General features: G+C 56.8%; 1 protein-coding gene and 1 long non-coding RNA gene across 2 annotated transcripts in view; one reads left to right on the top strand and one right to left on the bottom strand.

The window, feature by feature from the left end:
* LOC102159289 (uncharacterized) overlaps window positions 1–6363 on the bottom strand; it is a 78791-nt gene extending 72428 nt beyond the window's left edge. The window contains exon 1 of the long non-coding RNA XR_014805137.1: window positions 5904–6363. This is a non-coding gene — a long non-coding RNA (uncharacterized LOC102159289). The remainder of the gene's footprint in view (window positions 1–5903) is intronic.
* A 341-nt stretch (window positions 6364–6704) lies between these two features.
* Window positions 6705–9674, top strand: POU3F1 (POU class 3 homeobox 1). Its single transcript, XM_003356318.6, has one exon. The coding sequence runs from the start codon at window positions 6778–6780 to the stop codon at window positions 8131–8133; it is 1356 nt and encodes a 451-aa protein (XP_003356366.3). The 5' UTR covers window positions 6705–6777; the 3' UTR covers window positions 8134–9674.
* The last annotated feature ends 4022 nt before the right edge of the window (window positions 9675–13696 follow it).

Raw genomic sequence — 13696 nt, 5'->3', positions numbered from 1 at the left:
AAAGGGAAGCACTGTCTAAGACAATGACAAACACTAATGCACATATATCAATACGAACCAAGCACAAACACCAACACAAGCACAGATATACTTATGGATATCTAGAAAATACAAACACGAATCCATGCAAGCATGCTAACGGTCACTCACATAGACAAGCACACCAAGCCCCCAACCCACTACTGTAAACCCTATAATGCATGCAAACACAAGGGAACGCCCCGCTCTTCCTTCCACTCCACCCAAGCTATTCACCTCTACCCCTCAGTAGGGCCACAAAGTCAACACCAAGCCCAGGAAGGCACCTCCATCTAACAATGGTGACAAGAACTTAAATTACCACTCGCTGCTCCCACCCAACCCTGTGGTGGTGAATTTCACAGCCATCCAAATAAAAAGGGTGTTTCAAAAGAGAGAGAGAGCAACTCAAACCCCTCAAACCCAGCCCCAGCCTTTCAGAGTGATTAATCCCCACTAATGATTTACCGATTTGCAGAGAGCGTGTTCTGCATAACCGGATTGTGGGCATTAGCATCAGCTCAGAGTCTGCCATTCTGCTAAAAATGGAAGTAAATTTCAAGAGCAATTGACCAGTCCTAATTTAAATATTCTACTGATGCACTGGGAGGATCCCCCCCACCCCACCCCACCCGCAAAGGCTTAGGGCACTGAGGCAGGGGGGGAAAAAATGCTAGGAAAGGTTCCTTCCTAAGAGATATTTCACCATTCATCCTTCCTTCCCTTCGCTAAGAAGGAGAGCTAGGGAACCTTCAATTAAACAAGTGACACTGCATCTTTCTCCTCTGCCAAAGGCAGCCACTCCTCTCCTACCCCTGGATCCTCAGTGCTAGGCTCGTAGGAGCACAGGAAGGACAAAAGAGCTAGGACACCTGGAGGAGCTGAGTGTGGAGGGAGAGAGGTGGGGGTTGCCAGCTCAGCACAGTGATCACACCCCACGTGGGAGCACTCCCCAGCCCTATGAGTCTGTCTAGCTGGCACCAACCTGCTGGAGGCAGTGGACTCGCCTACCCAGGCTGGAATCTGCGGCAGCCAGGACCCTGCCAGACTCTTTAGTCAAAAACCTGGTTCCAGCATTCCCATCATGGCTCAGTGGTAACGAACCCAACTAGTATCCATGAGGATGCGGGTCTGATCTCTGGCCTTGCTCAGTGGTTCAAGGATCTGGCATTGTCATGAGCTGCGTGCAGTATAGCTCGCACACCGGCTCAGATCTGGCGTTGCTGTGTCTGTGGTGTAGGCTGGCAGCTGCAACTCCGATTTGACCCCTAGGCTGGGAACTTCCATATGCCGTGGGTGGGGCCCTAAAAAGAAAAAAAAAAAAAAAAAACCGGTTCCAGTCCAGAACCAGCAGGGTCTGGGTGTGGTCACTCCTGATATCGCTTAGCAAGAACTGACTGGGGGAGCAGGCAGGTTCTGCTCCTGTTCACACAGCCTCTTACTCACCCTTGGCAGCCAGGGAGGAAAACCAAGCCACGCTTTCCCTTTCCAAGTTTCCATGGGGGCAGTGATCTCATCCTGCCTTCACAAGAACCCGGCAGGGACCATCCCGCCCCGTTTCCAGATGCAGACACTAAGGTTCACAGAGATTAGGAGGGTGAGACTGGTCCAGTGTCATCCGGCAGGGCTTAGTCCGAGCCAAGATGGAACCCAGGATTCTTGACCCTCTGAAAACACAGGATCTAGAGCATGAGGAAAAGACTGACAAAAGCTCAGCCTGCCTTGGACCAAGAAAGACTTAGAGCCCATTTATGCACACAGGGAGGCATTCTAGGGCTCCTCCAGCAGCCCTCTCTGCAGGCCTGGCCTCTCCTCTTGCTCTGCTCAGGACACCTCACTTGCAAGGAACTGTCCTGCAGCCGGTCTTCCCCCAACACTGAAAAGGCCTTGGGTCTGTGGCTGCATCTGCTCTCAGAGCATCCATGGACTCCCAGGACCCTGTGACCCACGGACAAGATACAGCAGCAAGGCCCAGAGTCCAAAGCAGGAAAGCAGCCAAACCCAGCTGTTCACTCTGCCTCCTTCCTAAATCCCGTTCAGCGCACCCTTGTGCAGGCTGGCCCATCTGGGATGTGCGTCTGGAATATTACAGTGCATATGTGGCTGCAATGGTGCTGAGGACGAGCGTGGTTGTATTCTAGAGGCCACATCTGAATCTCTCAGGCGGAAGTGTGAATGCATGTTGCAGGGGTTTGTGTCTGTGACTTGAGACTTTGCAGAGAGAGTTTCTGGGGTTTGTGTCACTGCAGTTCATCCCCACAGAGCCTCCCCCTGCAGCCCCTGCGGCTCAGAGACCCCCCACAGCGAGGGCCCCATCTGCTGGAGGCTCAGTGACCTGTGTCAAATGAGCAGGCGCTCGGTCACACTCCAGAGCCTGGAGGAGGGCCTCGCCACTCTGGGAAAGCCCGGACAGCTCCTGGCCTGGGGGCAGGCTGGGTAGGGGCCCCCGCTGGGGACAGAGGCCCAGGAGCCTCTGAGACTGGCGGCGGCCTGGCTGGGAGCTGCCCTCCACAGACAAGGAGAATGACGAGAATATGAAAAGAAAGGGCTTTCCTGCTTCCTTAGGAGTACTGGGGCTGCCAAACCGCATGGTCTAAGCTCTGGGCTGGGCACGGCCCTATCCTCTGCTTTCTGATCCATTGTGCAGATGGCTTCGTTCCTACAGGGTGTAGATGTCCATGTGATCTATATCTGCGCACGGGGTAGCAGAGTGTGTGGCTGGCTCTGTGTGCTCATGTTTGTGAACACATGAGAGTGTGCCCATTTGTGTGAATTGGCATACCAGCTGAGAGCCTCCATCCTTGTCACCCTGAGAGCCTTAGGTCTCATGTACGTCTGTGTCGCTGAAGGAATGCCTCCTGAAGCCGATTTCAGCCCCTGTGTGGGCTCTGTGAATGTTCCCGGTGAGATGCGTGCCTGTATTTAGCATTGTGTGTTGGTTTGGGTGACTCTGAATATCTGACCTAATGATGCAAGTCCATGTGTTCCTATTGTGAATCTGTAGGTTTGTCCCCAGGCTAAATTGCATGTGTGTATCTGTGTGTTACGTGTATTTGTGTATGTATATGTGAAGGTACATCTGTTCACATGCCTAAACCGTTCTGTGTCTGCACGGGTCAGGTGGGTGTCTGACTTCTTTGTTCCAAGTTTTCTCCGTGGTCTACGAGGGCATGGCTCCTGGAGAGTGGGCATATTCTGCGGCAGGTGTTTCTGCCATGGCCATGTTATAGCGTCCAGTGTCCCACCCAGAATCTCTGGGGGCAAAGACAAAGGGCATGTCAAGGCTTCCTAGGGAAAACTTAACTCTCAAGAAAATTGTGACTCAAGACCAAACCCATATCATTGTAGAGGATCTAAAACTTCCAAAGCAGAGAAAGGAATGTTATCTTTTCCTAGTTCATACTGCCGCTCAACCCAGGGCAGCATCTTCTATTAACAGGACACCTAAATTACAGACTTTGTTTCACCCTTGTAGCTTCAGAGCAAACCCGAAAAGCAGGCATTACTGTCCCCATTTTAAGACGAAGAACCTGAGGCTCTGGAGTTCCCGCTGTCACACAGTGGGATCTGTGGGGTTTGGGGAGTGTTGGGATGCTGGTTCAACCCCCAGCATGCCCAGTGGGTTAAGGATCCGGTGTTGCCACAGCTGCAGCTTAGGTTGCAACTGTGGCTCGGATCTGATCCCTGGCCTGGGAACTCCATATGCCAAGGGGCAGCCAAAAAAAAGAAAAAGAAAGAAAGAGATGGAGAGAGAAAGAAACTGAGGCTCCGACAGGCAAAGCACTGAGCACAAAATCACAGGACGGCTAAAGTGGATAACGGGATAAGGACTGAGATTTGCTAGCTGACAAGCTGGTAACCTAGGAGCCTGACTTGGCTGCAGTCACCCCTTGATTCAGCAGACCTGGGAACTTAGCTTCAGGAATGCCAACCGGCCCTGGCCAAACCCCCCACCCCAGAGAGCTCCCCAAGACAAGGCGATGAACTCTCTCTACTGTGACAGCCAAAGCTGCTGTCTCCACAGGCACCCTTCCCCATCCCACAGCCACAGGGAGAATGATGAGGAGTGGGACTTCCACATGTTCTGTGCCCCCAGACAAACCTCAGTCCCTTCATCTGTGCAGTGGGAGAACAATCACAGAGCTTCTCTCACAAGGCTGAGAGTGGCGGAATGGATGAAAAGCATTTGGTAAAGCACCCATTGCGCATGGTGACTGTTCCAAATGACACCTGTCCACTGTCCAGAGACTTCCCTTCCTCTAACAGAAACTGAGACAGATTCATAGACTCCTAGACCATCAGAGCTGGAAGGGAGGTTACCAGAGAGGTCACCTAGTCTAAACTTTCACAAACCCACTCTACAGGTGAGGAAACTGAGATTTAGTTAGGGAAGGGCAGTAACCTATTTATTCACTAGGCACCAACTACTCACTAGGCACCAACAATAGAAACAACCAGAGTAAAAGCCGATTCCGAGCCCTTTTCATTCCCAATTGTCTTATACCACCCTCTGACTTACCTTAGTGAGACAGGTGGGCTGCCTGTACTACTGTTATTCTCAATTCACAGGTCAAAGAACCAAGCCCTAGAAGACTGGACCAGAGTTATTTTTACCCAAGGAAGATAGTGGCAGGTCCAGTTTGGAAGCCCAAGCTTCAATGTCACGCAGGCCCAGTTAGGGCTGGTGTAACAGGAAACTTCACTGTAACATTTCCAGCCCCAGTCCTACCTCCTGGGCCTGGGAGAGAGGCCAGGAAGGCGAGTGGACCAGGAAGTCCTGAGCTGCCTCAGGGTGACCATCTCCTGGGCCAGAGTCCAGAAAAGCCCAGAAACCCTAGCTAGGTTCAGACATGGAGTTCCATCACCACTCTTGCAGTGAGAGAGGTACCTAAGAAGCCTGCTCAGGATAGTGCCCAGTGGCTAGACAATGATCCTGCCTTGTCCCACTCTGTCCCTCAAGGGACTAGCTGGAGGCTAGTCACAGGGCATTCAGGGCCTAGATGAGCACAGCCTGTGCCCAAGGATGACCCTTGTGACAGCTGACCCTGTCCCAGTCACCCTTGGGATCACCCTACTGCACCTGCCACCTGAGCCCCCATCACTCTTATTCACACACGGAGACTTTATTCTACAGTCCTGTCCTGCCAGTAAGGCCCTAACTGGGCCCCTAGCTCAGTCCTGCAATCTGGGACCCCAGGGTCTTTGGATCTATGAATCCATTGGAGGCAATATCAAGGACAGAAAAGAGGTGAATTTAGCTAGAAGACTCCTGAGAGCCAGGTCTCAACATAGAGAGGACGTGGAGCTAACTCCACTCAGCCTCCAGCCAACATTGCACAGAAGAGTTGCTGCTGAGATCCCAGTCCACTCAGAATCCTTCCAGGAGCCCTCAAGGACTCAGTGAATGAGTAGGTACCCCCAACGACACGCAGCACCTTTCCAACAAGGCCTCTTCAATTCAATCCCAGTTCTCTTCAGCAGCCCCAGACCAATGGGTTAAATTCCCAGCCAGGGCACCCGGCAAGGCTGGACAGCTCCCCGCCTGCACGCTGGATTTCAGAAGTGCCGCGTCCTTCCCCAAGTCCACACCACTCCTCACCTAGAGCAAGTTTCCCCACGGGCATGACCCGCCATGACCCAGGCCAATGAGCCGTGCAGGCAAGGGAGGAGAAGGAGCGAGAAGGTGGCGGCGCCGTGGGTCAGATACCCATGGGCCCTTATGTCCACCACCCTCGTCGGCGGCATTTTTCCCAGAGTCACAGTCTCCATCTCCAGGTCCTATCACTCAGGAACGTCGGAATCGGCCTGGTCATAGGAGCTCCCGTCTCCTCGCAGCATCGCTGCCGCGGGCCGTTCTGGCCCCGAGCCACCCGCGCGGTCCTTACCTGGGCCGCAATGCCCTGGAGGAGAGCCCGAGAGAGGCGTGAAGTCGGGGCCAGTCCGACTCTGCTCGCGCCGGACACTGTCTCAAGGCCATGGAGGTCGACGGAGTTGCGCTGGGGGTTCTATAGGGTAAAGAAGGAAAACGAGACGGGCCGAGGAGGCGCGCAGAGGAGAGCTCCGTGCCAGATGGAAGCTGCGGGAGGCGAGGCGGACGAGGTGAGCAGCCGCGCCGCAACCGAGCCGGGGACCCACGCTGCTTCCCGCTCGCAGCCGCCGAGACCCGCGGGAATGCCGGCTCCTCACTGCGGAGGGAGGAGCGCAGGACTGAGCTGCTTCTCAGAGCCCGAGCGCCTCCCGGAGCCCGCCATCCTCGCCACCGCCTTTGGCCACCCCGGCGGGAGACCGGCGGGAATTCTGCTCGCGTGGAGCATGGGACCCGCCGGGCTCGGAGTCTCCAGCGCCAAGGGAAAGCTGGGCCCACGCAGCCAGGACGAGAGGGGGTGCGGTCCCAGTGCCGCCCCCGAGCCACTCCCCACGTGGCGGCCGCGCCCCCGGGGCGTGAGTGTGTACGCGGACTGTAGGGGGGCTGTGAATGAAGCCCGAGCGGCCAATCAGCACGGCCGGCGCGCGGGACCCCGGGAGCGAGGTCCAATGGCTAGCTCTGGGCGGCCGGGCCGGGCGGCAGGCGGGCGCGGGGGGCGGGGGCCGCGGCCGGGGGGCGGGAGGCGGCTCCGCGGGCAGCCAATGGGCGGCGGGTTGGGTGGGGCTCCGGAGCGCCGAGCGGGTCCCGGCTTTAAGCCGGCGGAGCGCGGCGGCGGGGCCCGCAGACGGAGCGGAGCGGCGGCGGCGGCGGCGCGGCGCAGGGCGCGGGGCGGCATGGCCACCACCGCGCAGTACTTGCCGCGGGGCCCCGGCGGCGGAGCCGGGGGCACGGGACCGCTTATGCACCCGGATGCCGCTGCGGCGGCGGCGGCGGCGGCGGCCGCCGAGCGGCTGCACGCTGGGGCCGCGTACCGCGAAGTGCAGAAGCTGATGCACCACGAGTGGCTGGGCGCGGGCGCGGGCCACCCCGTGGGCCTAGCGCACCCCCAGTGGTTACCCACGGGAGGAGGCGGCGGCGGCGACTGGGCCGGCGGCCCGCACCTGGAACACGGCAAGGCGGGCGGCGGCGGCACCGGCCGAGCCGACGACGGCGGCGGTGGCGGCGGTTTCCACGCGCGCCTGGTGCACCAGGGGGCGGCCCACGCGGGCGCGGCATGGGCACAGGGCGGCACGGCGCACCACTTGGGCCCGGCTATGTCACCGTCGCCGGGGGCCGGCGGGGGTCACCAGCCCCAACCGCTAGGGCTGTACGCACAGGCGGCCTACCCAGGGGGCGGCGGCGGCGGCCTGGCCGGGATGCTGGCGGCGGGCGGCGGCGGCGCGGGGCCGGGCCTGCACCACGCGCTGCACGAGGACGGCCACGAGGCACAGCTGGAGCCGTCGCCTCCGCCGCACCTGGGCGCCCACGGACACGCACACGGACATGCACACGCCGGCGGCCTGCACGCGGCGGCGGCGCACCTGCACCCGGGCGCGGGCGGCGGTGGCTCGTCGGTTGGCGACCACTCGGACGAGGACGCGCCCAGCTCGGATGACCTGGAGCAGTTCGCCAAGCAGTTCAAGCAGCGGCGCATCAAGCTGGGCTTCACGCAGGCCGACGTGGGGCTGGCGCTGGGCACGCTGTACGGTAACGTGTTCTCGCAGACCACCATCTGCCGCTTCGAGGCCCTGCAGCTGAGCTTCAAGAACATGTGCAAGCTCAAGCCGCTGCTCAACAAGTGGCTGGAGGAGACCGATTCGTCCAGCGGCAGCCCCACCAACCTGGACAAGATCGCGGCGCAGGGCCGCAAGCGCAAGAAGCGCACATCCATCGAGGTGGGGGTCAAAGGCGCGCTCGAGAGCCACTTTCTCAAGTGCCCCAAGCCCTCGGCGCACGAGATCACCGGCTTGGCCGACAGCCTGCAGCTGGAGAAGGAGGTGGTGCGCGTCTGGTTCTGCAACCGGCGGCAGAAGGAGAAGCGCATGACCCCGGCGGCCGGCGCGGGCCACCCGCCCATGGACGACGTTTACGCACCCGGAGAGCTGGGACCGGGTGGGGGCGGCGCGTCGCCGCCTTCGGCGCCCCCGCCGCCCCCACCGGCCGCGCTGCACCACCACCACCACCACACACTGCCCGGCTCCGTGCAGTGACCCCGCGGGCCAGGCCCCCCGCCGGTGCGCGGCGAGGCGCCGCGCGGCCTGAACTCTTTTTGTTCGGTTGCTTTGGATTTTACAAAAAGCCCAGAAACTTTCGAACAAAACCAAACACCCGGACGACCCTCTCCGGCGAGCGGCGAAGACGGCCAGTAAGCTGCGTCGCCCGAGCCCCGAGAAAGAGGAGCGAAGATCCGGTACGCGCCAACTCACCACGGGCATCTTGCCCGCCGCCTGCTCCCTGCCCCCAACCCCTCGACGACCCCCGCCCCTGCCCCCCGGGCTGTTCGGGGCCGGATCCCGGCAGCGGCCTCCCCACAGCGACAGGTAACGCGGTTCGGGGTTAGGGATTCCCCGGGAGAGAGGACGAAGAGAGGAGGGTTCCCCATCCCTCTCCCCGGCGCGGATTCCCGAGCCTGCGGGTCGAGAGTGGGGGACTGTCACTTTATTCGCTCCATGCCTCTTCTCTCCCATAAGGATGCGCCCCATTCCCCCTTACCCTTCCTCCGGGCTTGGTTTTTTACAGTTTTTATTTATTCATGGAGCCTCTCCGCTCCGGGGGTCCTTCTAACTCCGCCCGCGCCCTTAATTTAAATCGCTGTATACTGTATTTATCCGGGCCCCGGAGGGGAGGCCGCGAGAGCCGCGTCTGTGTATAAAAGCAGGAAATAGCCAAAGCTTTAATCTAGCCTAATTTATTTTTCCCCCTTACCTTCCCCTACCCTACCCCGAAAAAAAGCAAAACAAAAAAAAACAAAAACAAAAACTAACAAAAAAAAAATTCGAGTGTTCATTTTTCGTTTCGTTTAATCCGAGCTCCGGCTCGGTTCCCGGCCAAGCTCGAGGGGTCTACGCTCCCACGCGCACGCGGATGGGAAGGGCTTTTGCCCGGCCGCAGACCGACCACCGTACATCAGGGCCCCCGCTCCCCGCGGGGCCCTGCCCTCCTGGCTACAAACAAACGAAACTTGGAAAAGTTGGAGATATTTTTTAACCAGCTGTAGAAATAAGCCGTTCCCTGAGAACCTTCTGCCTGAATCCCTGCAGCTTCAGCCCGCTCCCTTTCCAGCCCCCTGGGATGCGGGATGCTGGGGGAGGCCTGGAGAGAAATTCCCCAAGTTTGGGGTGAGGTGGGAACCATGTAAATATGTGAGATATGTACACACTGGCGGGGAGAAAGAAACATTTTGTGCTTGGTTTTTATTTTTGGTTTTCCGGGTTGCCCTCCCTCCCCACCCTAAAGGATTTTGTACACCCACTAATCCGAAAAAGATATTTTAATATGATTTCCAGATTTCTGATCCATCTCTATTTATTTTCTGGATGTGTTTGGAGCTTCCCCCCCTTCTCCATTTCTCGTTCTGTTACCTTTGAATTTAAATTTTGTTATTTTATTTTTATTATTTTTGGAACAATGTTTTTGGTGCATTCTCTTTGTATCTTTATTGCAAAAAAATAATAATAATGTAGACTGGGAAGTTCCCTTTATATTTATGTTATAGTAAATATTTTATTACTCACATAAACATGTACCCCAGGGCCGTGTCCTGTCCTCTTTACTACCAGGGCTGGGTTGGTTTGTGGGTGATGGGATGGGATACCCTGGCTCGCCTCCCCCAAAGTTCTGGCCTCACTGTCTTGGAGGAAGGTGACCACTCAGACCTTCCAGGCCAGTATCAGGGCTATCTGTTACTTGGGCAAAAGTTGGACCATGGCCTCAGGTGAGTGAGGTTAGGGAAGATGAGGTTACCTTGTATCCCCTCCCATCAACAGACTATCCTGGGACCAGAGCAGGACTTGAGACACTGCAGACACCATAACGAATTTACGAATTTACGTCGCCTGAAGACGTCGCCCGTTCTTCAGGCGCAACTCAGCTGCCCTTCTGGGTCAGGGAAGAAGCCTCTGTCTCTCTGCCTGGACCACCAACCAGGCACCTTTGTATCCTCTTCCTGACACCCTCACCCCTGACTTTGGTTTCACTTTGCACTCCGTGGGTGGGGCCCAGACCAGCTTCATCATTCCCATTCCTGGAGCAGGTGGAAGCTGAGTCAGGCCCCCCCACCAACCTCACCCCAGCTGGCTTTCCACTCGCACACAAATGGTCCCTAAACCTGCCTGGATCTGCTGGCAGCTCTAACAGCTTAGACGAGGGTCCTGTGGGAGTTGAGTGGCCAAGACCCCCACCTGTGTCCTTGGGCAAAACTAGTCCTTGTTCTTTACAAACAAACGACCTGCCCCAACTTCTCTTGGGGAGGAGTCAGGCCTGAACAGCTGTGCCACCAGAAAGCCCTGGCACCTCTTCTCAAAGGATGGGTCCCCAAGCAAACCCCGGGGAGTGAAGCTTATGCCTGTGTAAGGACTCCAGGGCCGTGCAGTCATGACCTGGGAGGGAATATAGACATGCTCAGACCTCCGCCTCTCAAGCCATCAGCGCAGTGTGCCCCCCTCCCCAGAATCAGAATGGTTGAGGCAGCTCTGAGTCTGGGGCCAAAGCCTCAGATATGTGTGTTCCAGTTAAGATCGTCTTTCTCCTTTAAAACACCTCCTCCGAAAAATGCTAATAAAACAGCTCTTCCTGTTTCCTCCGTAGATGCAGTTCTTTTCCCTTCTTAGGAGAAACCGCATGAGGTTTCTCTTACTCTTCGTGGAGACAAAGCTCAAGGACGCAATGGCTTGACCAGGGAGAAAGTTGTGTCCCCAATGAGGGGATGTGCAGGGCCCACTTCTGCCAGGAAGCTGTCCAAACCCAGGCCTGTAAGAGGCCTTGACTCCAGCTGACAGCATCTCAGGCACCCAGAGGTGTTCCCAGGCCCCCAAGTTGGCTGTCTCTGGGGAGCTGAGGCCTCAGGATGACTTACGCATGCTGCGGGTTCCTGGTAACATCCTGGGCTCTGCCCCTCCATCTCAGGGGGAGAGGTCTCTGCAAGTATAAAAAGGCTGCCAGCCTCTCAATATTCCTTTTTTTTTTTTTTTTTCTCTTCCTCCTTCCGTCCAGCTTAGTGAGCGATTAGCCCTGCAATTAGCACAGTGTCCCAGGCAGTCCATTCCCCACACTGGCAGGCCAGGGAGCCTCCCCATGCTTCTTAAAAAGAAGGCTAGAAACTTTACCTGCCGATTGGGTGACAGTGCGACCGGGAGCCGCTGGCCACCCGACCTAGGCCCCTCGTTTGCTGCTCCACTAAGAATGCAACTTCAAAGTGGTCCCTTATGCCCTCCTCGTTTCTTCCTTCTTGGATTTGTCCAGCCTCAGGGCCTTGAAATGGAAGCCAGTGTAGCTCAGAGCTCCCTGGCGCCTGCACCACCCTGAGCTGCAGCAGGTTTGAAGGTTGGGAAGGGTGGCCGGAAAGACAGAGCCTTGTGCTGGCCTCTGCTTGCAGCTGACACCAGTTGATTGATTGATTTCCTAATTGTCTGCTTAATCTCATCCAAGAGGGTGGATTTAGTATTAAGCAGGTCAACGCAAAAACAGCAAAACAATGTGGCCCCCAAGACCCAGCAGCAGCTGAGGAGTAGAACAAAAAAAAATGGAAAAAAGTGGGAAAGTGAGCGGAAGAAAACCTCCCATTTGGTGAGGATTTTGCTTAATGGGACACCAGCCTGGGACAGCTACCCAGTAACCCACCCATTGGTCACAGAAGGTCCCAAGGGGCTCCTTCCCCCAGCCTCCAGCCTCAGAAGATGGTAGGAATCACAGCACATCTGATTGTGTAAGAAGAAAACCATAGGCGACAGAGAGAAATGGTTTTCCCTGGAGCCTTACTCCCTGGGTAGATTAGGGAACGGCAGTCGGCTGTGACCTTGACCCGGGTTTCTCTATCCCATGTATATTCAGATCTACCTGTTCATTCCTGAAGGATGCTTCAGACTTCCTTTCATTCAAGGGAGCCAAATGTCCCTGGCATTGACCTCCTGGGAAGCCCAAGCTTTCCCCAGCAGGTTTGGGATTTTTCTCATCCAGTCCCCTTCCCCTTCTCGTTTTTAACAAAATTATTTTCTAAGATCATGCAGCCACAGATTCTGATAGTTAAAACTTTCCTTTCCCCATGTGCGCCTCTGTGTGTTAGTGTACAAATGTGTGCATGTGCCACTATACCTGCAAATCCATAGCTGCTCCCAGAGGTAGGAGGGGGAAAGACCGGTCCGAGCTACCCTGCTGCTGCTTTGAGCTGGGAGAACACTTGCAGCATGGGAGGTTGGCTAAAATGCGTAGAAGGAAAGTGGCCATGGTGGTCGCCTGTGGTTGTCCAGGCAGACCCAGAAGGTGCCTGGCCCTGCACCTCCAGAATGACTGTATTCGCTCCCCTCCACCTGCCCCAGGAAGTGGTGCTGGCTTCTACACTGCAGAGCTGAGGACCTGTGCCATCAGCCCTTGACCCTAGGGCTTGACTGGGTGTCCACAGGACTAGCTGACTCCCAAACACAGCTGCCCACTTAGGGCTCTTTAGAGTCAAGTCCCCTCTGGAGGGGGCTCTGGGTCGGCATGTAGGAGGGTCAAGCCACTAGTGACTCCCCCAGACCCAGGCTTTCCCCAGTAGGGCTTGAGCTCCAGAAAGGAGACCCACCTGAGCAGGAGGAAGAGTGAGAGCTGGTTGGTTACCTGGCCTGGCCTCTCCCCTTAACCTTAGTGAAAGGGATTCACAAGGGCCTCTGGCTTAGTGCCTGAAGCCGGAGGAGCCTTCAGTCTTCCCCCTGCCCAGCATATCTGAAGGCCCTGGAGTTAGTGTTTGGCCCTCCATTCATGGCTCCAATTGCTGCTTGGGAGGCCTCTGTGTGGGAGGACTGCCCTCTATAGGTCCCTGAGCTGGGACATGGCAACAGTCACCAGGGCCACCTCACCGCTGAGCCTACCTCCAAATCAGCATCAAGTTGGTTGCTCTTGAGGGTGCCAGGTAGAGCAGAGGCGACGACTGTCTCCAAAGGAAGCGATCCTGCCTCACACCCACCCAGGCTTGCCCGTGACCCTTCTCCATCTGCCACCCCGCCTGCTCCCACAGCCCCTCCCGGAAATTCACCATCACAACTGCCTCCTCTGTCTGGCCCACTCGCACCCATGGCCACCACTCCTCCTCCTAAAATCCCGACGCACGCTCAGCCAGCTTGCTTGCTCACACACACGCTGACATTTGCGGGCACACCCGAACCACCGTCTGGCTGTCCAATGCCAGCCTCTCGGTCCTTGGCACTGAGCACTCATGTGTCACAGGGTACCTGACACCTGTGCTGTTTGATTCAACACCTGCAGCCGTCCTTTCCACCCTTTGACGGGGTCCCCTCCTCTCATGATTTCAAGCACACAGACCGCTTTCCAAACACGCCCCTGCCCATCATTGTTCCCAGCTCCTCCCAGATCTCTCCTGCTCTCTTCAGATAATTAAAGTTGGGCTGTGTGTTTGTATGTATGTGTGATCTTATTTTTTAAACACACACCCCCACACATACATATGCGTGTATATATACAAACACACACAGCAATCAGATCTATCTGTTCCTGCCATCGTCCCGCTCGTGCGATACAACCTCAGCGAACACATGTCCCCACATGGCCACGCCATGAACC

Source organism: Sus scrofa, chromosome 6 (assembly GCF_054392235.1).
Source record: "Sus scrofa isolate SSC_HxYL_T2T_F1_AM1 chromosome 6, Sscrofa_HxYL_maternal_Yorkshire_Landrace_v2.0, whole genome shotgun sequence".
Lineage (NCBI taxonomy): Eukaryota > Metazoa > Chordata > Mammalia > Artiodactyla > Suidae > Sus > Sus scrofa.
Note: the sequence above shows the minus strand (reverse complement) of the source record. Positions and strands in the feature narration are given on the sequence as shown.